The sequence below is a fragment of the Eurosta solidaginis genome, chromosome 2 (assembly GCF_040869045.1).
Source record: "Eurosta solidaginis isolate ZX-2024a chromosome 2, ASM4086904v1, whole genome shotgun sequence".
In the NCBI taxonomy this organism is placed as follows: Eukaryota; Metazoa; Arthropoda; class Insecta; order Diptera; family Tephritidae; genus Eurosta; species Eurosta solidaginis.
In genome coordinates, this window is record NC_090320.1 from 1,282,828 (window position 1) to 1,307,378 (window position 24,551).

General features: G+C 36.6%; 1 protein-coding gene across 8 annotated transcripts in view; it reads right to left on the bottom strand.

The window, feature by feature from the left end:
- Window positions 1–24,551, bottom strand: part of LOC137239097 (uncharacterized) — a 306,266-nt gene that overhangs the window by 10,544 nt on the left and 271,171 nt on the right. For all 8 annotated transcript variants that reach the window (XM_067764016.1, XM_067764013.1, XM_067764010.1 and 5 more), the window contains 3 exons: window positions 23,893–24,104; window positions 5,802–5,928; window positions 5,385–5,518 (listed from right to left, as the gene is read on the bottom strand). In XM_067764016.1, coding sequence (XP_067620117.1) covers window positions 5,385–5,518; window positions 5,802–5,928; window positions 23,893–24,104 — 473 coding nt within the window. The remainder of the gene's footprint in view (window positions 1–5,384; window positions 5,519–5,801; window positions 5,929–23,892; window positions 24,105–24,551) is intronic.

The following is a 24,551-nucleotide window of genomic DNA, read 5'->3' on the forward strand; positions in this document are numbered from 1 at the left end:
GGTGTGTGCTGGCTTGTGCTTGTATGCAAGTGACACTTGGCAAAGTCACAGAAAGTAAGTAATTCTAATAAAAAATAAAAAACGAACTTTCTGTTGATTTGCAAGCAAAGTCGCAAAGTTGAAAATTTCTGCTTTTACAACTCAAATTATTGTATGGGTGTATGCATGTATGCATATGTGTGTGTGCGTATGTGTCAGGATTCGAAATTTACTATCATCGTATTAGGCTCATAACATTTTAGCAAAAATTTTAATATTTACTCCCTTTTTTCTGAGCAATTACACGTTTAAGATAAAAAACAATGGATTGTTTTGGTAGTTTCATGGGTATTAAAACTTATTTTCGGAATCCATGCGTTCGAAAAAAAACACCTCATACGAAAGTCCCCATATTATCAAAGTCTTCCCTTGGCGCGCACTACAAGGCCATTAAGCGTTTCTCTGAAAAAATAAAATAAATAATAATAACACTGGATCACAAATTCCAATTTTTTTTCTGCACCAGAGACGCCATTATGAAATTCCTATGTAAAATCACCCCCTGATTTCGAAAATTAAAGTTATTTTTAATTCTATGGTAACGTTTTTGAGATATTTACGAATAACGGTTTTTTCCAAAAAAAAAAAAAAATTGGGTCCACATAATCATACATATTTCAAGAACGAATTGAGTAATTCCAAAACGGTTTGAAGCTTTTAAAAGGTTTGAAATTCTTAATCTATTAAGCCTTTAGGTCATATGGGAATAAATGGGAATGAAAAAGCAGATGAACTAGCTATAAAGTGCGCATCCCTTAAAGCTTGCTCCGTAGACGTCCCAATTAGACTGGGCGAGATTAAGCGAAGGCGAGAGGTGAACATGATCGACCAAGCGGGAAAGGCGTGGGTTCCAGCGCGGGCTGTAAAGTGTCGAAGATTATGTGTAGGTCTTACAACCTTAAACTAACAAAGTTGCTTCTATCATTACAAAGAGAGGACTGTAAACTCATGATAGGTATTCTGACTGGACACTGCCTTCTGGCGTCACATCCCTTTAAATTAGGCTTGGTCAGTGATAGCAGATGTAGGAAGTGGGGGCAGGAGGGGGAAACGATCGAGCACGTTTTGTGCTCATGCCCTGCGCTTGTCCGACTAATACTACGTTTCCACCAAACCCAAACTCCATGTTTGCCTAATTCATACGGCGGCTAAAACATACCAAAAAATATAGATAGTGGTATTGAAATACACGTTTTAACCTCTATATCAATAATTCCAAAGCGAAAATGAAAAATTCATCTTCTGTCAAGAGATATTTAGCATAAAAAGGTTGGCAAACACGGAGTTTAAGTTCGGTGGAAACGTAGTAAAAGACTCCAGCTTTTGGGAGTGATACAACTGTCAGATCTAGAAGCAGCAAGTTGCTTGTATCGTAGAAAGCTTCTAGTATTTGCCAAGAGGACGGAGTTATTTTATAACATAGGTCCTGGTTTTTGATAGGGTTTTTCAGTTTGGTCGATAAACACAAACTTCTGGTAACACTACGGATTAATTCAGTCTATGTGAGGTCCTCATGGACCGACCAGTTCAACCTAACCTAAGCCTTAAGGGATGGGTGCCTATGTTGTGGTGGCGCCAACTTCTGAATATTTTATACTTCGTTCTCTAAGCAATTCGCTGACAATAAAAAGGAATATGGAAAGAAAAATCTTTCCTCGATCAGTTCACTAAGCCATGTGGGGCCTTTATCTGAAAGAGTTTGCTACAGTTATTTATATTCCAAAAAAACATGTTCACCATACAGGATAACTTTAACCGAATATACCGGAAAAATCACCACAGTCCCGAAATTACAAATGGCCACAACTATCTAATTCAACTGTAAAGTATAAGTTGAAAAAGTTTCAAATGAAATCGCGTGCGCACATATGTATATGTTAATGGTATGTACATATATACATACATAATACATCTATTTATACGCTCGCCCTAAAATCAAAAAAGTTGCTCCTTGAGAGTTGACACACTGACAGTGCTAACAAGTGGAAGTAGGGGCGTAAATGCCAGTAAAGTCATTGTCGACATCGTAACTCGGAAGTGAAAACAGAAATCGCAATCAGCGCTCAAGTGACTACAGGTACCAGCATTACAAGTTACCGTTGCCGCTGCGCACTCAAGTGCAACTTCGGCTCCGTTCAAGTGTGATTTACAAACTAAATAAAAAAAATATATATATACTTTTGGAGTCGAGAAAAATTTAATATAAATTTGCGGTGTTAATGTAGTAGTAAAATGCTGAAATTTTCAATTTTCAGTTTGCCAACAAATGCATAAATCAATAAACTTTCACTACGTTTCACTGCACAACATTAGATTGGAACTTGCCACATGCCGCACTAACATTTCATCATTATGCTCGGCGACTTCTGCAAGCATTTATGTTACATAAGTAGTTTATATGTGTGCATGTACATAAATGGTCGTTGAATGTCTGGTTCCGTTTATTTTATTTCTATTTTGCTTATGAAAATATATTTCATATTAAATTGGCATACAAAAAACTTGATTTCTCATTCGTTCGGATTTTTTAAATTTTACGATAGATATTGTTTACATGTACAGAAACGAATAGAAAAAGGCAGTGCCAATTTTTACCAAATTTCGACAGTTAAATTCTCTTTTTTTAGTATGCAAACCAATCTCAAAAACGTTAAAAACTATTTTTTTTTTAAGAAAATCCATATATATTTTTTTCGGTTTAGTTTGCTGAATTTGTTTGACTATGCATTTTTGTAGCCCAATCAATTTTGTTCTAACAAAGTACAAGTAATAGGTCCCTAAAAATTCTCATTTATTTTTTTCGAAGGGTTTTCAGCTTGTTTTCCACCCAAATTTTTTACTTAAGAAAATCTAGAACACCCTTCGGAAAAAAGATTGTCAAAAATCAACGACCTATAATTTGTTCTTCGCTACAAAACTGCATACTCAAAAACCAGAGAACAAATAAAAAATTCGAAAATGTTGTAAAATTTTCTGGAGATTTAAAATTTGTTTCGTAAACGTTTTCAAAACTTGGTTGCTTAGTTTCAGACAAAATTCAAAGAAGTCTTTCTTAAAATATCGAAACAAAAAGAAAAGAAGAATTTCATTCGCGAAATTTGAAAATATCTTCGGAGGTTATCGCGTATTACATTTATTTTTTTATTTTAACAGCAATTTTGTGTACCCAGTTAGTACTTCAATTCTATGTACCACCTCCTCAACTCCCCTCTAATTCTTAAATTTGCAATATTTTGCCTGAAGTCATTTCCTTTTAAATTTTTTGTTGATATGCACGCACGCCGCCCCGCAACTGAATGTCATGATAGAAAAAGAGTTGAGTCCCTGCTTTATTGTATCAATCGATAAGTCTGCATGCAAAAAAAAAAATTATAAGACCCGTTTTTACTGGCTATTTCTTTGCCACTGTGGACGGAGTCACGTCCATTTTCAAAGTATTTACAAACACATTTTTGACTCCAGGAAAGGCGCGATATCGACACTATGTTCATACTATTACTGTGACACCAGCAGATGTAGTGATGAGGAGGAAAGCGTGCAGCATCTGTTATGTCATAGTCCGAATATATCAGAGAGCGACTAGCTATCCTAGGCCAATCGTTATTCTATGATTTTGTGGTGGCATGCAAACTTTAAATAAGGTCAATAGCTAAATTGATTGACTCTTCGAAGAAGTGTAAACCACGGGTGCTCATACATCCAGGATTAGAGACCATTTGGGACATCTTAATGGACCTATCCATCAAGTCCTGTAAATTCACTACAGACACATCGACATCTTTTTAGTACGTATGTCTCCACGTATTCTTTAAAATTACTTCTACTTCACAAAACAGTACTTGAATACAAGACAAGAAAGGCGGCTTATGTTGTCGCAATATTTTCAAACGCTATTTCTCAGGGAGGAACATTGAGAGACACCTGCATTAATCGAAATTTCAATTATATTGACCAAATGAAGTTCTTATGCCTGTATATTTCATAAAAACCTAACAAAAAATTCGGCAGAAAATTGAAAAATCCGAAAGCAAAACCAAAAATACGTCTTGCGGTGAAGTTAGTTAAATCTGTGTAGGTGTTTTTAAAGTAACTTAGCCACAGTCAGCTTAACAGTACAGCAATAGTTTTGGCTAACAGCAAGCATATGTCACTTATGACACGCTGACACCATTGTCGTGCAATCGGGGTGACATTCTTCTCCATATTCCCACAACTAAAAGGTTGAAGCTTTCGCTTGCGGCTGCTTTGGCATTTTCATTTTCTTGAACATTTCATAAATCTGTTCACAATTTTGGCATTTTTCTCATTTACGTTTTTACTCGTTTTCGGTTTTACTTTATTTTTCTTTGTTTTGTTGGCAATAATATTTCAAGGTTTTTTGTGTTGCTATTGCAATTTTCTTTTTTATAAAAGGCATTGTTGTTGTGGCAAAGGTTTGTTTCGCTATTGGAATGCTCTTAGCTGATACTACTTTTGGCTGGCAGTTGATGTCCATTTTGGTAAAATGACTTTTAGCCAATATTGATTTCAAATTGAATTTTTGTTGTTGTTCGAGTTGCAGTAAATGTTTTTTCAAGCAACAGCTACTCAAAGAGCAGAAAGGGAGAAAGATTGGTAGAATTTCGGAAGTTGAGCATTCATTAAGAATATTTTTTCGAATATTTCTGCACTTGCGGGGATTGCTTTCTTTAGCTTAAATATATCCTTCAGCATTGCTTGCATTGAGCTGAATGTTGTTCCATGGAAGGCAAATGAAATTTGATTGGCTCTTAGCCGTTTCAATGCCGTTGCTGCTACTGTTGAACGTCGTTCAACCAAAACTACTGCACAAGTTGTAGCTTGTGGGGCGGGTCGCATATGCTTTGCGGGTATGAACAGATTGGTTGTATATAGTGGACTCATTAAATTGTTTTCATCTCTGATTTGATTTATGTGACACTTTATTGAAAATGTGTAGCAGCAGAAAAAATTGCTGTGTATGTATGTATTACCACAGGCAAGAAATTCAATAATGCCGAAATGATAGTAAAGCACACATCAAAAACGGGTGAATATGAACAAGGACAAATATGGTTGAAATAACTTAAAGGCATTTCTACAGGGCCATGCAATTTTTAGCAAGTTGATTCAGGTTAAGTAAAATTGAAAATGAAATGAAAAAATAATATAATTAGCATTGAATTGAAAGCCTGAAAACACCAAACCTATTCCTTATAGATATAGACAGGGAATACACATAACTGCGGTCAACTAGTATCAACTGACCATCAAGTAAGGCCATTTATAGGGTTCAATATGCTTAACTTACTAAGCAGTTAAAGTTATTTTTCCATTATTATTCTCACCTGCATATCATTAATCCACCACGTCAAATTCGCTGCCGGTTTCGAAAAATCTGAGGAGCAGTTTCCATTTATAATATCGCCAAGACGATATCTCGAATGAATACCTGTTATAACTGGCCGTTGTGTAGGCAGTTCTGTAAAGCAGTTAAAAAATAAATAAGAAGGATGTTATATTAAAGAAAAGACTTTGTAGAACTTCATTTCCACATAGAACCTTGATCAAGGAAATAACCTAGCAAGTATAATAAAATCACAAAATAAAACTCTTGCTCCTAAAAGTGCGCTTCTATTTTAATACCAAGCGAACCATACGTAGCAAACGACCAATCAAGTTCGATTAAAGAAATATTAAAATACCTAAATAATGTATATTCTCTATACGTAAAAGCGTTCTCTTTAACAGCACTGTTAGCTTACCCACAACTTCCATTTCACCAGATACAACAATTGTATCAAATGTTGGTGCATCTGCCGAAACCTCACAACTATATTTGCCTGAAGTAGGATTTCGAATGAAGACATGTGTGGCGTTTGATTCAGATATCTGAAAAAATAGATTAGAGAAAAGCAAAAATGATGAAATTTAAAAAAAATTAAAACAAGTAAGGAAAGCTAAGTTCGGGTGTAACCGAACATTACATACTCAGTTGAGAACTGTGGAGACAAAGTAAGGGAAAATCACCATGTTGTAAAAAGAACCTAGGGTAACCCTGGAATGTGTTTGTATGACATGTGTATCAAATGGAAGTTATTAAAGAGTATTTTAAGAGGAAGTTGGCCATAGTTCTATAGATGGACGCCATTTAGGGATATCGCCATAAAGGTGGACCAGGGGCGACTCTAGAATTTGTTTGTACGATATGGGTATCAAAGGAAAGGTGTTAATAAGTGTTTTAAAAGGGAGTGGGCCTTAGTTCTATAGGTGGACGCCTTTTCGGAATATCGTTATAAAAGTGGACCAGGGGTGACTCTAGAATACGTTTGTACAATGTGGGTATCAAATGAAAGGTGTTAATGAGTATTTTAAAAGGGCGTGGGCCTTATTTCTATAGGTGGACGCCTTTTCGAGATATCGCCATAAAGGTGGACCAGGGGTGACTCTAGAATTTGTTTGTACGATATGGGTATCAAATGAAAGGTGCTAATGAGTATTTTAAAAGGACGTGGGCCTTAGTTCTATAGGTGGATGCCTTTTCGAGATATCGCCATAAACGTGGACCAGGGGTGACTCTAGAATTTGTTTGTACGATATGGGTATCAAATGAAAGGTGTTAGTGAGTATTTTAAAAGGACGTGGGCCTTAGTTCTATAGGTGAACGCCTTTTCGAAATATCGCCATAAAGGTGGACCAGGGGTGATTCTAGAATTTGTTTGTACGATATGGGTATCAAATGAAAGGTGTTAATGAGTATTTTAAAACAGAGTGGGCCTTAGTTCAATAGATGGACACCTTTTCGAGATATCGCCATAAACGTGGACCAGGGGTGACTCTAGAATTTGTTTGTACGATATGGGTATCAAATGAAAGGTGTTAATGAGTATTTTAAAAGGGCGTGGGCCTTAGTTCTATAGGTGGACGCCTTTTCGAAATATCGCCATAAAGGTGGACCAGGGGTGACTCTAGAATTTGTTTGCACGATATGGGTATCAAATGAAAGGTGTTAATGAGTATTTTAAAAGGGAGTGGGCCTTAGTTCTATAGGTGGACGCCTTTTCGGAATATCGTTATAAAAGTGGACCAGGGTTGACTCTAGAATGCGTTTGTACAATATGGGTATCAAACGAAAGGTGTTAATAAGTGTTTTAAAAGGGAGTGGGCCTTAGATCTCTAGGTGGACGCCTTTCCGGAATATCGTTATAAAAGTGGACCAGGGGTGACTCTAGAATGCGTTTGTACGATATGGGTATCAAATGAAAGGTGTTAATGAGTATTTTAAAAGGGAGGGGGCCTTAGTTCCATAGGTGGACGCCTTTTCGGGATATCGTTATAAAGGTGGACCAGGGGTGACTCTAGAATTTGTTTGTACTATATGGGTATCAAATGAAAGATGTTAATGAGTATTTTAAAAGGGCGTGGGCCTTAGTTCTATAGGTGGACGCTTTTTCGAGATATCGCCATAAACGTGGACCAGGGGTGATTCTAGAATTTGTTTGTACTATATGGGTATCAAATGAAAGATGTTAATGAGTATTTTAAAAGGGCGTGGGCCTTAGTTCTATAGGTGGACACCTTTTCGAAATATCGCCATAATGGTGGGCCAGGGGTGACTCTAGAATTTTTTTCTACGATATGGGTATCAAATGAAAGGTGTTAATGAGTATTTTAAAAAGGAGTGGGCATTAGTTCTATATGTGGACGCCTTTTCGAGACGTCGCCATAAACGTGGACCAGGGGTGACTCTAGAATGTGTTTGTACGATATGGGTATCAAATTAAAGGTATTAATGAGGGTTTTAAAAGGGAGCGGCCCTTAGTTGTATATGTGAAGGCGTTTTCGAGATATCGACCAAAATGTGGACCAGGGTGATCCAGAACATCATCTGTCGGGTACCGCTAATTTATTTATATATGTAATACCACGAACAGTATTCCTTCCAAGATTCCAAGGGCTTTTGATTTCGTCCTGCAAAACTTTTTCATTTTCTTCTACTTAATATGGTAGGTGTCACACCCATTTTACCAAGTTTTTTTCTAAAGTTATATTTTGCGTCAATAGACCAATAAAATTACCATGTTTCGTCCCTTTTTTCGTATTTGGTATATAATTATGGCATTTTTTTCATTTTTCGTAATTTTCGATATCGAAAAAGTGGGCGTGGTCATAGTCGGATTTCGGGCATTTTTTACACCAATACAAAGTGAGTTCAGGTAAGTACGAGAACTGAGTTTAGTAAAGATATATCGATTTTTGCTCAAGTTATCGTGTTAACGGCCGAGCGGAAGGACAGACGGTCGACTGTGTATAAAAACTGGGCGTGGCTTCAACCGATATCGCCCTTTTTCACAGAAAATAGTTATCGTCCGAGAGTCTAAGCCTCTACCAAATTTCACAAGGATTGGTAAATTTTTGTTCGAGTTATGGCATTAAAAGTTTCCAAGACAAATTAAATGAAAAAGGGTGGAGCCACGCCCATTTTGAAATTTTCTTTTATTTTTGTATTTTGTTGCACCATATCATTACTGGAGTTGAATGTTGACATAATTTACTTATATACTGTAAAGATATTAACTTTTCTTTTAAAATTTGAATTTAAAAAAAAATAATTTTAAAAAGTGGGCGTGGTCGTTCTCCGATTTTGCTAATTTTTATTAAGCGGACATACAGTAATAAGAGTAACGTTCCTGCCAAATTTCATCATGATATCTTCAACGACTGCCAAATTACAGCTTGCAAAACTTCTAAATTACCTTATTTTAAAAGTGGGCGGTGCCACGCCCATTGTCCAAAATTTTACTAGTTTTCTATTCTGCGTCATAAGTTCAACTCACCTACCAAGTTTCATCGCTTAATCCATATTTGGTAATGAATTATCGCACTTTTTCGATTTTTCGAAATTTTCGATATCGAAAAAGTGGGCGTGGTTATAGTCCGATATCGTTCATTTTAAATAGCGATCTGAGATGAGTTCTCAGGAACCTACATACCAAACTTCATCAAGATACCTCAAAATTTACTCAAGTTATCGTGTTAACGGACAGACGGACGGACGGACATGGCTCAATCGAATTTTTTTTCGATACTGATGATTTTGATATATGGAAGTCTATATCTATCTCGATTCCTTTATACCTGTACAACCAACCGTTATCCAATCAAAGTTAATATACTCTGTGAGCTCTGCTCAACTGTGTATAAAAATGTAATAAGCAAATTTATAGAAATAACATACACGCAATTGACTCTGACTTTTTTTTTACTTTAAATGACATGCAATTTATTTGTGCAACGGTACATTTATATACATTTGTAAATGTACAGAGCACATTTTATATACTTTCATATTAATTAAGGCGTATCGAAGAAAAATTCAATAGTCGCGTTCCAACGAAGCGTGATCCAGATACGGATAGAAATTTAACATGCAAATGCAACAACAACGCTGTGATCCAGATATCTATCTGGATCAGTTTCGGATCAACAGAGTGGGTCTGTTGATTTGCTTTTTGTAGAAAAATGTTGAGCATACCCGCTGTTTTTGGTAGCACTTACAGTCATATGCACTGCGGCATCCGATATTTAACATATTTTTTCCATTCGAAAGCCCATAAATTTAAACTTTAAGTCTGAATACTAATTATTAAAGCTATAAAATAATTACATTACATTTGTTTTAAAGCATGATAGAAAAACTATGCATTTTTATATGAAAAATACAAGAACCACAACATAATGTGCAAAAAGCTCCTGGCAGAAGTAAAATTTTTAATATAAGCCTTGGGACGAAAGTTCTTTAGTTCAAAGCAGTTTTGGACATGTTTTAACTGCCGACCCCTTTGTTAATCATTGGTACTCTTGCTTTTTTTAAGTGCAAAATCCCATACAGTTTTATGTGGAAAACATATAGCATTTGTGGCATGGTTTAAAGAACTAATATTACTAGTTATTATTTTGATAATTTGTTTTAACCTTTTAAGTAAAATTTTATGGAGCGATTCGGGGGAAAAATGTGGAAAATAACAGGCACCTTATTATGTGTACACATTCGTTGAGTGCTGCCAACTCTCATAGTACTGATCCTGATGGTTCCAATGAGATTTGGTCGTGATCCAGAGCTCGATGACTCAATATTATAAGCACGGAAATGGATATCATTTTGTCTAATGCACTAAAGCTTGTATGTAAATTTATATTTGGGATAAAATTTCAAAGTTTACTTCCAGAAATTTTTTATGTCACTAATTCGGATCAAACTTTATATAATTCTTTTACTATTAAATCTCAGCTTATTTGCAAAAAAAAAGCAGGACTAAATAACTACGGGTTGCCAAGATAAAGGGAAAACTTGATTTATCTCTCATATGTAACTAATCGCCGATTTTGTTGTTATCATATATATTATTTCTAATTGCTGTACGAGTGTCCCTTTTTCACTTTTATTTGGAATCCAAATCTATAAATAAAGTCTTGGTTGTAAAGATGGAGATTCTGATTATTAGCGAGCTTTGGGCATTTTTGGTCGTAGTGCTTTTATTTAGCTATATTTTATTAAAATAATTTGTTAAAAATAAACGATTGTGAGCACACAAAGAAATCTATTTGTCTATGGCACTATTGTGAATATTTGCACTGCATTACCGGCAGTTGCTATTGTACGCTAGATGGCAGCACAACCTGTAAGTTAATAGAACAGCTGATTTCTGTTGATATTTGATAAGAGACTTTTATATTGGTTGCGCAAGATGCGCACGGGTCAGGCTCGTATCATATACGGCGGCTGCCGTGGTGTGGTGGTCGCGTGCTCCACCTACTACACCGAAGATCCTGGGTTCAGTTCCCGGACAAAGCAACATAAAAAATTTAGAAACAAGTTTTTTCAATTAGAAAAAAGTGTTTATACACTGAAAGAAATGGTGCTAGTAAAATCAACAAATCGGTTCTGTTGTTCTTGACTTAACGGAAATTCGGTCGTAATTTGATCGAATTACGGTTAATTCGACCAAGTTCTTTGTCAAACGAACAAATTAGTTTAGTCATTTCAACAGAAGAGAAATTGTCGCTCTTAAGTTAACAAAATTCTATAAAATTAACAGATTCCTGTTCAATCTAACTGATTTTTCTGTTAACACAACTTATCTCACTGGTCATTTCAACAGCGATCAACAGTCAATACATGAGAAAATTTCAAAGAGAATTTTACGCTCACTGCGCTCTCTACTTTGTACTTATGACGATGCTGCCACTTGTTAAAAAAAACACCAAAATAAAAATACTACCAAATCGAAAAAATACACAAAATGCGAAAGCAACAAAAAACTAGTTTTTCAGTTATCAATAAAAACCATAAAAACCCTTTTCTGAATTTACTGTGCAAAAAATTATGAGATACCGGGATACCTATTTATCGGGTACAATTTTGCACCCTCTCCTCCAAGCGAAATGCAAAATTGCGCCGAATTTTCACTCACGCGAACGAATCTAATAAGATAATAAAAAACATCCTTTTTTAATGTTGATGTTTCCGACAACATAAAAGTTTGAGTTGTTTTGGAATCGTTTCAACTTGAAGTGTTACGAAAATTAAACTTGCCGAATTACATGTAAAGTTACTCCTGTGGTGAATTATCTTCTAGCGATTTGATTCTTTACTTTTCTATAACTTACAAGTTCTCTATTTAAAATGTTATGTCAAACATTTATACTACAAGTTTTGTTCGAAACAACCAAGTGTGGCAACTACATGCGAGAGAAGAAATTGGGAATGAGCTGAGTTGCAACTGAAAGAATTGAGAATCAGTTTTGTGACTACTATTTTCATTTCTATTTGAAAAGCGAGGTTCAAAACTATAAATTAAATAAATTATAAAAAAAAAAATTTGGTGAAAGTGTGTTTAATAAAACAAAATAATAAAGTGTATAATGTTTAATGTGTGCCAGCATATTTGATGTACGCCCAGTTGACGTTAGGTTAGTAAGTGCCGCCGTGGTGTGATGGTAACGTGCTCCGCCTGCCACACCGTATGCCCTGGGTTCGCACTCCGGGCAAAGCAACATCAAAATTTCAGAAATAACGTTTTTCAATTAGAAGAAATTTTTTCTAAGCGGGGTCGCCCTTGGCAGTGTTTGGCAAGCGCTTCGAGCGTTTTTCTACCATGAAAAGCTCTCAGTGAAAACTCATCTGCCTCGCAGATGCCGTTCGGAGTCGGCATAAAACATGTAGGTCCCGTCCGGCCAATTTGTAGGGAAAATCAAGAGGAGCACGACGCAAATTGGAAGAGAAGCGCCTTACATTTATTTATTTATATGGCAACATAGGTACTTACGAATCAACGATTTGTGCGCAGTTGATTCAACATCTTGTTGCGATGGATAAAAATTAACAGAAATTTCGGTTGAATTGGCCCGTATTTCGGTTGATTTTACCAGTCTTTTTCTCTCAGTGTAGGCGGAGTCGTCCCTCGGCAGTTTCACCAAGCACTTTGAGTGTACAACATGACGCAAATTGCAGCTCGGCCCAAAATCTCTTCAGAGGTTATGGCGCCTCCTTTGTTTTTTTTTTTTTTTTTTTTTTTTTTGTGTATCATATAGTAGAATCTATCCGCAGGTTTCAGGGTACATTAATGTGGGTCGAAAAAAAATTTGCATCGAACATTCTTTTATTTTTCATTTTTCACGAGAACGCAGTTTTAATATTTTTTTATTATCTAAAAAAGAAGCTTACTATTTTACCTTTTAAATGAAATATGATACACTTTGAAAATTTTAATCCTTATTATAAATATATTATAACATACTTTTGCATCAGTTCTTCCTTTGGAACACAGCTGTCAGACAGAGCAACAATGTCATCCAACTGTCCTGTAGGTGTGCAAAATGAAAGCAATGTATACTATGTACATATTAATTTACAGATATAAGTGTTATGATTTCACTCTTGAGTACATTTTCCAGTACCATGAGAATTTTAAATAAGCAGGTCTCGAATTCGCTGCGCATGCAATTAATAAATTTTGGTTTACTGTAATCATGTCCTTCCTTCCAGGTACTTACATTCGTACATGTGTACATACTTTGTTGAAAGTAGATGAGTACATGTTTTTTAATATTAATGCAAACAACGGTCTTTATACTTTTTCCCAGCATGGATCTATGAAAACAAAAAATTTAAATATACGCAATCGCATATAGCGCATGTGTACAAAATTGGTTTCAGGACAAGCAATAACTTTAATGCAATTTTAATCAGTTTTCTTATGTACATTTTCATGTCCTGTCAGTTGGAAAAGTAGAGCGAAACTCAATACAATGTAATATGTAGGCCTGAAGTAAAGAAGGCTTACGAAAAGGAAATTGAGCCCTTAATACTAATAACTCAAAAATTTTAAAAAATAAATAGGAAATGTGAAAAGATAACTTTTTAAATATGCGACTACTTAACCGCAGTTGATTTGGGAATTATTAAAGTCAAAGACTAAATTACATGTTTTCATAATTTGGAATAGACATTTCCAATCACTTTTCACGTTTATATCAATACCTCAAATGGACAAATCTTTCCGAAATCACGTTCTTTCCGATAACGTGCTCAATAATATACTAACGATTATAAAATTTAAAATTTAAATTAATCACCTACGCTAAATGATACACTAAAAACTAATAATTTCGAACCAATGGAAGAACACCTGCTATGGTGCCCCGGATCACGCCCACCCTTACATCATTTTTTTCTACTACGAGAAAGCGATGAAAGATTGAAAAGTAGTACTTTTGAACGTATGAATAAACTTTTACTATGGTGCTCAGAATCAAGTTCATTCCGGTATCCTAAAACTTAATCTACTGAGTATGTATACATGATACATGTTTATATCTTCACATCCAAGAATCCCTATACTGAGCATCTTAAATCAAATGTACGTCTAGTCTGTAAGATTTGATCAATGTGTAGATTAAATAAATAAATTTAGCTCGAACTTGCCGCAATCTTGATTACAGATTTTGAATGTACTTTTTTTTTTTACAATTTACTTGAAAGTTTGGCGCAGACTAATTAAAGGAAATACCAGATTCGAATTCAGTACATCAAAATACATGTCGCTAGCACTGATTTTGTTTTACATTTCCTTTTTCCTTTGTAAAAGTTCAAAAAAACTTGCGTAAGTACCTGAAATAGTGGAAGTAAATTTTAAAATTCCACCGCTAGGGGAGCCTTAGTTTCCTGCTGGTTAAAGCGCTGACCTAATTTTTGAGATCCGATCATAAAATCTCTACTTGTTTGATTGGGTTTATTAATTACACGAAAATATATACATATCTTACCAAACTGCAAGTGAATCAGAAAGGGAGAAACGCCATGCTCATGATTTTGAGCCCCGAACTGCGAGTTTATGTAGAAAAGTCGTTATTTTGCTGAATGCACGAAAATGATATCGAAACGGTTGCCAGTGGATACCAAGCATGCATAACGAATGTAGAATTGCAATGAAATAAATTTTGGCTTTATTGTGATCAGGAATAAACAACAAAAAAGCTTAAAGCATGAGCTCAGCGCTCAAGAAAGGTTTTCCAGATTCAGCGGTATCCATGCTCATAAGTCATAAGTCGTATTTCACTGTTTTGAGTTTGCTGCATTACTGAATAAATACCTAGATAATATGCAGCTAAAAGGGAAAAATAATTAAACATCGACAATTATTTTACACCAAGGTATACATACATTCTTGCATGTACATATGTATATTACAACTCCTGCCCTTTCATAAACTTGTGTATTAGCGCGGATCGATTTGTTAAGCATCGATAATGCGAAAAATCGCGTATACGAAAAGTGCTCTACGCATCATATTCAGAAGATTTGCCCAGACACTAAGGGTATAAAACATTTCGCTAAGTAACCGATTGGTATGCTGTAGTTTACTTTTCCGTTTTAATGAAGCATTTTAGTTTTTGCCATATATTTTTTAAATTTAAGTGTGCAGTTTTATAAGCCATCAAGTTTTATTACAAATTAAATGCAACTTTCAAGTCGCCAATGAATTAGCGTTTTATAATCCATGGATCATTTCCTCGTACGCAATTTTTGGGGAAATATTGACCCGCCCTATTGTGTATTATGAAATAAAATATATACCATTTACATTTAAAATATATACTCCTGTACAGTTCATATGTGTATTTGCGTTTAGCAAGTTTAATTAAATATTATAATTTTTTCTTTTGATATTTTTATACTCAGTTGAGCAGAGCTCACAGAGTATATTAAGTTTGATTGGATAACGGTTGGTTGTACATATATAAAGGAATCGAGATAGATATAGACTTCCATATATCAAAATAATCAGGATCCAAAAAAAATTTGATTGAGCCATGTCCGTCCGTCCGTCCGTCCGTCCGTTAACACGATAACTTGAGTAAATTTTGAGGTATCTTGATGAAATTTGGTATGTAGGTTCCTGGGCACTCATCTCAGATCGCTATTTAAAATGAACGATATCGGACTATAACCACGCCCACTTTTTCGATATCGAAAATTTCGAAAAACCGAAAAAATGCGATAATTCATTGCCAAAGGCGGCTAAAGCAATGAAACTTGGTAGATGGGCTGACGTTATGACGCAGAATAGAAAATTAGTAAGATTTTGGACAATGGGCGTGGCACCGCCCACTTTTACAAGAAGGTAATTTAAAATTTTGCAAGCTGCAATTTGGCAGTGGTTGAAGATATCATGATGAAATTTGGCAGGAACGTTACTACTATTACTATATATGTGCTAAATAAAAAAAATTGGATAAAGAACACGCCCACTTTTTTACGCCCACAAATTTAATATCTTTACTGTATATAAGTAAATTAAGTCAAAATTCAACTCCAGTAATGATATGATGCAACAAAATACAAAAATAAAAGAAAATTTCAAAATGGGCGTGGCTCCGCCCATTTTCATTTGGTGTGTCTAGAATACTTTTAATGCCATAAGTCGAACAAAAATTTACCAATCCTTTTGAAATTTGGTTGGAGCATAGATTCTATGACGTTAACTGTTCTCTGTGAAAATGGGCGAAATCGGTGGAAGCCACGCCCAGTTTTTATACACTGTCCACCGTCTGTCCTTCCGCTCGGCCGTTAACACAATAACTTGAGCAAAAACCGATATATTTTTACTAAACTTAGCCCACGTACTTATCTGAACTCACTTTATCTTGGTATAAAAAATGGCCGAAATCCGACCATAACCACGCCCACTTTATCGATATCGAAAATTACGAAAAATTAAAAAAATGCCATAATTCTATACCAAATACGAAAAAAGGGATGAAACATGGTAACTGGATTGGTTTATTGACGCAAAATTTAACTTTGGAAAAAACTTTGTAAAATGGGTGTGACACCTACCATATTAAGTTGAAGAAAATGAAAAAGTTCTACAAGGCGAAATCAACAGCCCTTGGAATCTTGGCAGGAATACTGTTAGTGTTATTGAATATATAAATAAATTAGCAGTACCCGACAAATGATTTTCTGGATCACCTGATCCACATTTGGTCGATATCGCGAGAACGCCTTCACATATACATCTAAGTACCACTCGCTTTTAAAACCCTCATTAATACCTTTAATTTGATATCCATATCGTACAAACACATTCTAGAGTCAACCCTGGCCCACCCTAATGGCGATATCTAGAAAAGGCGTGCACCTATAGACCTAATGCCCACTCCCTCTTAAAATGCTCAGTAACACCTTTCGTTTGATACCCATATCGTAAAAACATTCTAGAGTCACCCCTGGCCTACCCTAATGGCGATATCTCGAAAAGGCGTCCACCTATAGACCTAATGTCCACTCCCTCTTAAAATGCTCAGTAACACCTTCCCTTTGATACCCATATCGTACAAACATTCTAGAGTCACCCCTGGCCCACCCTAATGGCGATATCTCGAAAAGGCGTCCACCTATAGACCTAATGCCCACTCCCTCTTAAAATGCTCAGTAACACCTTTCGTTTGATACCCATATCGTACAAACATTTTAGAGTCACCCCTGGCCCACCCTAATGGCGATATCTCGAAAAGGCGTACACCTATAGACCTAATGCCCACTCCCTCTTAAAATGCTCAGTAACACCTTTCGTTTGATACCCATATCGTACAAACATTTGTCAGAAATTATTTTAATTCAAAGTTAATAATATAATATTTTATTCAGTCAGGATTTCAATTACAGTTTTATTATTAAGAACATTACAAAAAGACAACGTTGTTACTCTGCGACTACTCGTTTCTCACTCTCTTTTATGACTGTCCAAAATGAAGAAGTACGTGTCAACATGGTGGGCATTACGGCATTGCCACCTTAATAAAATTATGTGACAGCTCGGCTTCTCCTGATAATGGCATCGCCCCGATGTCAGCAACTTCGCTATCTCCTTCGTCGGATGAATTATCGTCGATAGATGTATCAAGTTCGGGTGGCATAGAACACCACGGTTTCATTTTGTCTGCCGAATAAACGGATGCAAACTTTTTCTGACTGATTTGCATACCGTCGATATCGGTAAGTAGGTAACGATCTTTACCAAGTATTTTAGCCACCACAAATGGACCACGATACTTTGGTTCTAATTTACGGGATTCACCTGTTGCGGAAGGTTCATTTTGAATTACAACTAAATCATGTTCCTTATAACCAGTGGGCGTTTTATGTTTTTTATCAAAACGCTCTTTCCACAAATTACGTTGTTCTTGAATTGAAGACCAGGCGATGTTACGTTTATCTTGTATAGTCGTTTGTTCATTCTCTTCGTTGACAACTGCAGCAAGTAGTTGATTTCGTATGATATCGTTTAATTTAAAATCGAATATAAGTTCATTGGGAGTATACCCAGTTGTAGAATTTGTTTGGGAATTTACTGACCATTGTAATTTACGCAAATGGTCGTCCCATTCTTTTGGATTTGAAGACGTAGTACGGAGATATGTTAAAATTAGCTGGTTGGCACGTTCAACCTGTCCATTAGCGCGTGGAGTTCGGACAGCAGTTTTAATATGTACTAAATTGTTGTCAGTGCAATACTTCACGAACTGTTTTGAAGTAAATGCTGAGCCACGGTCGGTGACTATGCGAGCAGGTAACCCAAAATAGCTAGATACCTCGTTCAACGCTTGTATAACCGGTAAAGTTTTAGTACTACGTACCGGTTTCACCACTATGTATTTTGTAAAAGCGTCACTAATTGCAATAATATGTGTATTGCCTCGTTTACTTTTAACAAATGGCCCTAAATGATCAATATGTAAAAGTCGAAATGGAATTGGCTCCATGGGTTCGGTGTATAACACACCTTCTGGTTTTCCACCTTTCGATTTGGAGTAGCAGCATTCCACACAAGATGCCACGTAGTCTTTTACATACTTTCTCAGTTTTGGAAACCAAAAATGTTGAAGAATTCGTCTTATGGTTTTCTCGATACCAAAATGACCAAAATCGTCGTGACAATAACGAGCTACACGCCATCGTACTGCCTTAGGAACAACAAACAATAAATTACCATCTATGCGCCGATATAGGCGATTTCGCTGAAGACAGTAATCCTTTCGAATCTGTTTTGATTGAGGTGATTCGTTCTCGCCTTTCAACACTGCTATTACATCTCGTATGGATTGGTCTTTTAGTTGCATTGTCAACAACCAATCATCATCAGCATCATCAATACGAAGAATTTTGTTCGAAGGTGCATGAGCACGACTCATTGCGTCGACGTGAGCCATTCTAGTCCCAGATCTATGAATTATTTCAGCGTCGTATTCCATTAGACGGACTAACCATCTCGAAATACGTGGTATGGGTGGAGTTTTAGCTTTTAGAGACGAAATCGCAGAACAATCAGTGAAAATTTTAAACGACTTACCTAGTAAGTATATACGGAATCGCTGTAATGCTTCAACAACTGCCAATACTTCGAGTTCATAGCTATGATAACTCGATTCTGCAGGTGTACAGTGACGACTAAAATACATAACCGCTTGCCACTTGTCACCTTCACCTTTCGCTTGCAACAAAACTGCTGCGATACCTACACTGCTTGCATCAGTGTGTACTTGATGTTGCGCATTAAAATCGTACAAAACTAGCACTGGTGAGTTACAGAGTCTGTCAATTAAAGTGGCAAATGCTCTCTGTTGACACTCGCCCCATTCAAATTTTTCACTACAAGCTTTCGTTGTTAATTTCGTTAACGGTCGTGCAATTAAAGAATAGTTTTCCACGAATTTTCTAAAAAAACCGGTTAACCCGAGGAATCTTCTAATTTCAGTTTGTGTCGTGGGTACCTTAAAATCCTTTATCGCTTGCACTTTTCTTTCACCCGGTTTTATACCGTCACGTGATATCTTATGTCCAAGAAAATCAATTTCATCTTTCAAAAATTCGCATTTGTCTAAACGTAAAGTTAGACCGTTTTCTTTAACAACACACAAAAAATTGTCTAGTTTTCGTATACCCTCTTCTACCGATTGACTTGGAATAATTACATCATCCAAATACGCAATAATGTTCTTCGATTCACACGATTTAATAAGTTTGTTCATAGTTTCTTGAAACACGGCAGGGGCATTCACTAACCCAAACGGCATGCGATTGTATTCGTAGTGACCTTCGGTGGTCACAAATGCAGTGTATTTCTTCGAACACTCACTTACTTCAATTTGGTGATAACCCATTTTAAAATCTAATGTAGTAAAGAAGTTATTACCCGACAACTGTGCAAAAAGCTCATCAATAATCGGCATCGGATACGGCTGTTTTACAGTAATCTTATTCAATTGGCGATAATCAACACACATTCGGAAGTTGTTATCCTTTTTTTCCACGAGCACGATTGGAGACGCGTACGGAGAACTCGATGGACGGATTATTTCGCATTTCAATATGTCTTCGATAATGTTCTTTACAATAGACCGGCGCGCGAACGGAAGTCGATAGGGTTTCACATTAACAGGTATATCTGACGTTAATAATATATTCATTTTTACTATATTTGTTTTACCTACTGTACTCATTTCATTGCTAAAACACTGTTTATATTTTTGCAACATCTTGCTCAAGTTACCAAATTCACCATCTTTAAGTTTCAATATTTCGTTATTCGGTTTTTCAATAACCCACATTTGATTGCCTTTGAACACGAAATGTTTATCGTTACCATGTATTACGTTGATACCCAGTAGCACCGGATAATCAATCATATTATCGTCTACCACTAACATTTCCGTGTTACACATATTACCGTCTATATTCAACGCAACATTAAGTTTCGAAGTACACTCATATGATGCTCCTCCGAAACCCTTCAATGTTATACAACAATTATCCAATTGTCCAAATTTACACGCCAAAGATTTTCTAATCAACGTACGACAACTACCAGTATCTACGAATGCATTAGTTTTCAAGCCATTTACTTCGATTTCTTTAATAGTAAAATCATTCTCAATTTTATTCACATAATTACAATTTGTTTTTGCTACCGTCGTCTTGCAATTATTCGTGGAATGACCCACCTTCAAACATTTTGTACATCGTTCACGTTTTTGCGGCTCTGAACAATCTCGCGAAAGATGTCCGGGCTTATTACAATTATAACAAATAATTTTCTTCGTTTGATTATCTTTCTTTGCACTGGCCTGAATTGATTCTTCAACGCGCTTTACCGCATTTGATGTTTTCACCGTATTATATTTGCAATAATTAATTATCGCCCGTAAAAGTTCATTACACGTATTGTAGTTATTAACTGATACACTTCTCTTTAAATCAACGTCATTCATTCCGTTTAAAATGTATTTTATTATAGATGCATCGTCAATATTACCACGTCGACCCGTCGCTAAAACTCTATAGTAAAAAGATTCGGCACTTTCACTACAATTTCGCTTCATATTTATTAGTTCCATATGAACATCAGCAGCATTTACAAAACATGGAAATTCATTCAAAAATTCATTAGCAAAATGTGACCAGTTTAGAAATATTTCTGCCCTGGCATCTATCCACATTTTTGCTACACCCTCAAGTTTTGTTTGCACTGCATACAACAATATTTTATCGTTCCAATTATACACATTTCGTAGTTGTTCGACACGCTTTACAAATTGTTCAGAAGTTAAATTCTTTTTACTTGGGTCGTATTTAGGCAAAATTGCAATAATATCGCGAACATCACCAAAAATCACTGATTTATTTGTATTCGTTTCATTGTTTACATTTCTATACACTTCGTGTGGCAACATTCGTTCTTCTAATGTTGTCATTCCATTATTTCTTATTTCGTTGCTTCTCGCATTCGTTTGTTGTATTGGATAATCACTCGGTGCTTGATTTCTCCAACAAAAATGTTGACCGTTGTCATTTAAAATTTCGTTTCGACCGAATATGTTAGGCATTCCAACATGTTGCTGCCTGTTCGCGTTGTAGCTATACTGAAGCTCGTTTCTTACCACGTCGTTTCGCTTTCGATCCGCGATGACTGCGCTGTCAGCAGAGAACGTCGGCTGCGACATTATCGTTTGCGTACCCCAATGAACATGCCTGTGATTTTCGCTAGCAGCTGAAAATTGAATCGTAGGCTGGCTTTGAACACCAGCCATAGCGTTGTTTGTGTATGTATGTGCCACGGTTGGTACATTATATACGTTTGTACTTACATTTACTCGACCATTAGCGTCGGCCGATGACATATATATTTTCGCTTGCCCGTGAACGTTGGGCAAAGTGACTGGGCAAACCGGCGCCGCGCCGCCATAATACGTCGGCAGCGAGATGCCATCGTTGGTTCCCCAACTACTTTTATATATATGCGTTTGCAAAGGCGCCATAAACGTTGCACCATTTGCCGTTGTGGTAACACACCTATTCGAACTTGAAGGCAACGTCACTGGAACTGGAGACGAGCTACTCAGTGGCCTACCTTCATCATGCGTCTGCTGAAAGGAATTTTCTAACTCCTTACTTTCATTAAATACCGCACTATTATTCATAGCACTTGGAAAACGCTCTTCATTAAAATGTTCACACAGCTTTTCTACCAATTGCGCTTTATTACCGGCGGCAGATAAGCCTAATTCTCGCAATTTCTGACGCAATTGCTCCACTTTTAATTCGCTGAATTTCGGCATATTGTACGTATGTATTAAAATAATTTTTTCACGACGTTACAAATGTATTTTTGTATGCACGAGTGTATGCACAATCTACCGCTCGACCTATTGTCGTTCATGCGCACGTATTAACAAGAACTTTTCTTTTTATTTTCGCGTAGGCGCAAGCACATCTCACTTATGAAAATTGTCAGAAATTATTTTAATTCAAAGTTAATAATATAATATTTTATTCAGTCAGGATTTCAATTACAGTTTTATTATTAAGAACATTACAAAAAGACAACGTTGTTACTCTGCGACTACTCGTTTCTCACTCTCTTTTATGACTGTCCAAAATGAAGAAGTACGTGTCAACATGGTGGGCATTACGGCATTGCCACCTTAATAAAATTATGTGACACATTCTAGAGTCACCCTTGGTCAACCTTTATGGCGATATCTCGAAAAGGCGTCCACCTATAGAACTGAGGATTACTCCCTTTTAAAATACTCATTACCACCTTTCATTTGATACCCTTATCGTACAAACACATTCTAGAGTCACCCTGGCCCACCCTAATGGCGATATCTCGAAAAGGCGCCCACCTATGGACCTAATGCCCACTTTCTCTTAAAATGCTCAGTAACACCTTTCGTTTGATACCCATATCGTACAAACATTCTAGAGTCACCCCTGGCCCACCCTAATGGCGATATCTCGAAAAGGCGTCCACCTATAGACCTAGTGCCCACTCCCTCTTAAAATGCTCAGTAACACCTTTCGTTTGATACCCATATCGTACAAACATTCTAGAGTCACCCTTGGTCCACCTTTATGGCGATATCTCGAAAAGGCGTCCACCTATAGAACTAAGGATTACTCCCTTTTAAAATACTCATTACCACTTTTCATTTGATACCCATATCGTACAAACACATTCCAGAGTCACCCCTGGCCCACCCTAATGCCGATATCTCGAAAAGGCGTCCACCTATGGACCTAATGCCCACTCCCTCTTAAAATGCTCAGTAACACCTTTCGTTTGATACCCATATCGTACAAACACATTCTAGAGTCACCCCTGGCCCACCCTAATGGCGACATTTCGAAAAGGCGTCCACCTATAGACCTAATGCCCACTCCCTCTTAAAACGCTCAGTAACACCTTTCATTTGATTCCCATATCGTACAACTAGAGACACCCCTGGTCCACCTTTATGGCGATATCTCGAAACGGCGTCCACCTAGGGAACTAAGGATCACTCCTTTTCAAAATACTCATTAACAGCTTTCATTTGATACCCATATCGTACAAACATATTCTAGAGTCACCCCTGGTCCACCTTTATGGGGTTTCTCGAAAAGGTGTTCACCTATAGAACTAAAGCCCATTCCCTTTTAAAATACTCATTATCACCTTTCATTTGATACCCATATCGTACAAACACATTCTAGAGTCAGCCCTGGTCCACCTTTATGGCGATATCCCTAAATGGCGTCCATCCATAGAACTATGGCCTACTCTCTCTTAAAATACTCTTTAATACCTTCCATTTGATACACATGTCATACAATCACATTCCAGGGTTACCCTAGGTTCATTTTCCTACATGGTGATTTTCCTTATTTTGTCTCCATAGCTCTCAACTGAGTATGTAATGTTCGGTTACACCCGAACTTAGCCTTCCTTACTTGTTATTCTTACTCACATCAACTGTATATCCGCTACTCGCCGGAAATATCTTTAACGATGGATTTTCTTTTGGTGTATAGCGATAAAACTCTCTCCGTCCACGATACCATTTAACGGTATATAGATTGTCATTCGCCAGGTTGTAATTGCAGATTAAGATGGCATTATCGCCACGCTTAACGGCTGATGGTATCGATACGCTCACATTGCTCAACGCTGTGCTGGTGTCTGTGAATGAAAAATAAAGAAAAGTCGCGTGAGTGTTGGTCAATCAATGGACCGAATGTATGAAATCCTTATAACCAAATTTCGATGATGTATAAAAAATATACACATCTGTGCTTATGTGTAATAAACGCTCAAGTCTTAAATTTTTGTTACACGCGAATTCAATTTAAAGTTGCTAATTCAAATATAAATATAAAGTAAGAGTACGTAATGTTGCAAGTCTGGAAAAACACCCTTGTTAAAAAACAAATAAATTCATAGCGTAGATGTAGGCCAAGGTCCTCTTTCAATATGAGACGGGCTTCTTTTAAAATTTTTCCACAAATTGGCGGGACGGGACCTAGATGTTTTATGCTGACTCCGAACGAAAGCTGCAGGGGAAAGGCATTTCCGCTGAGAACCTGCTCATAGCAGAAATACGCTTCCAGTGCTCGTCAAATCACTGCC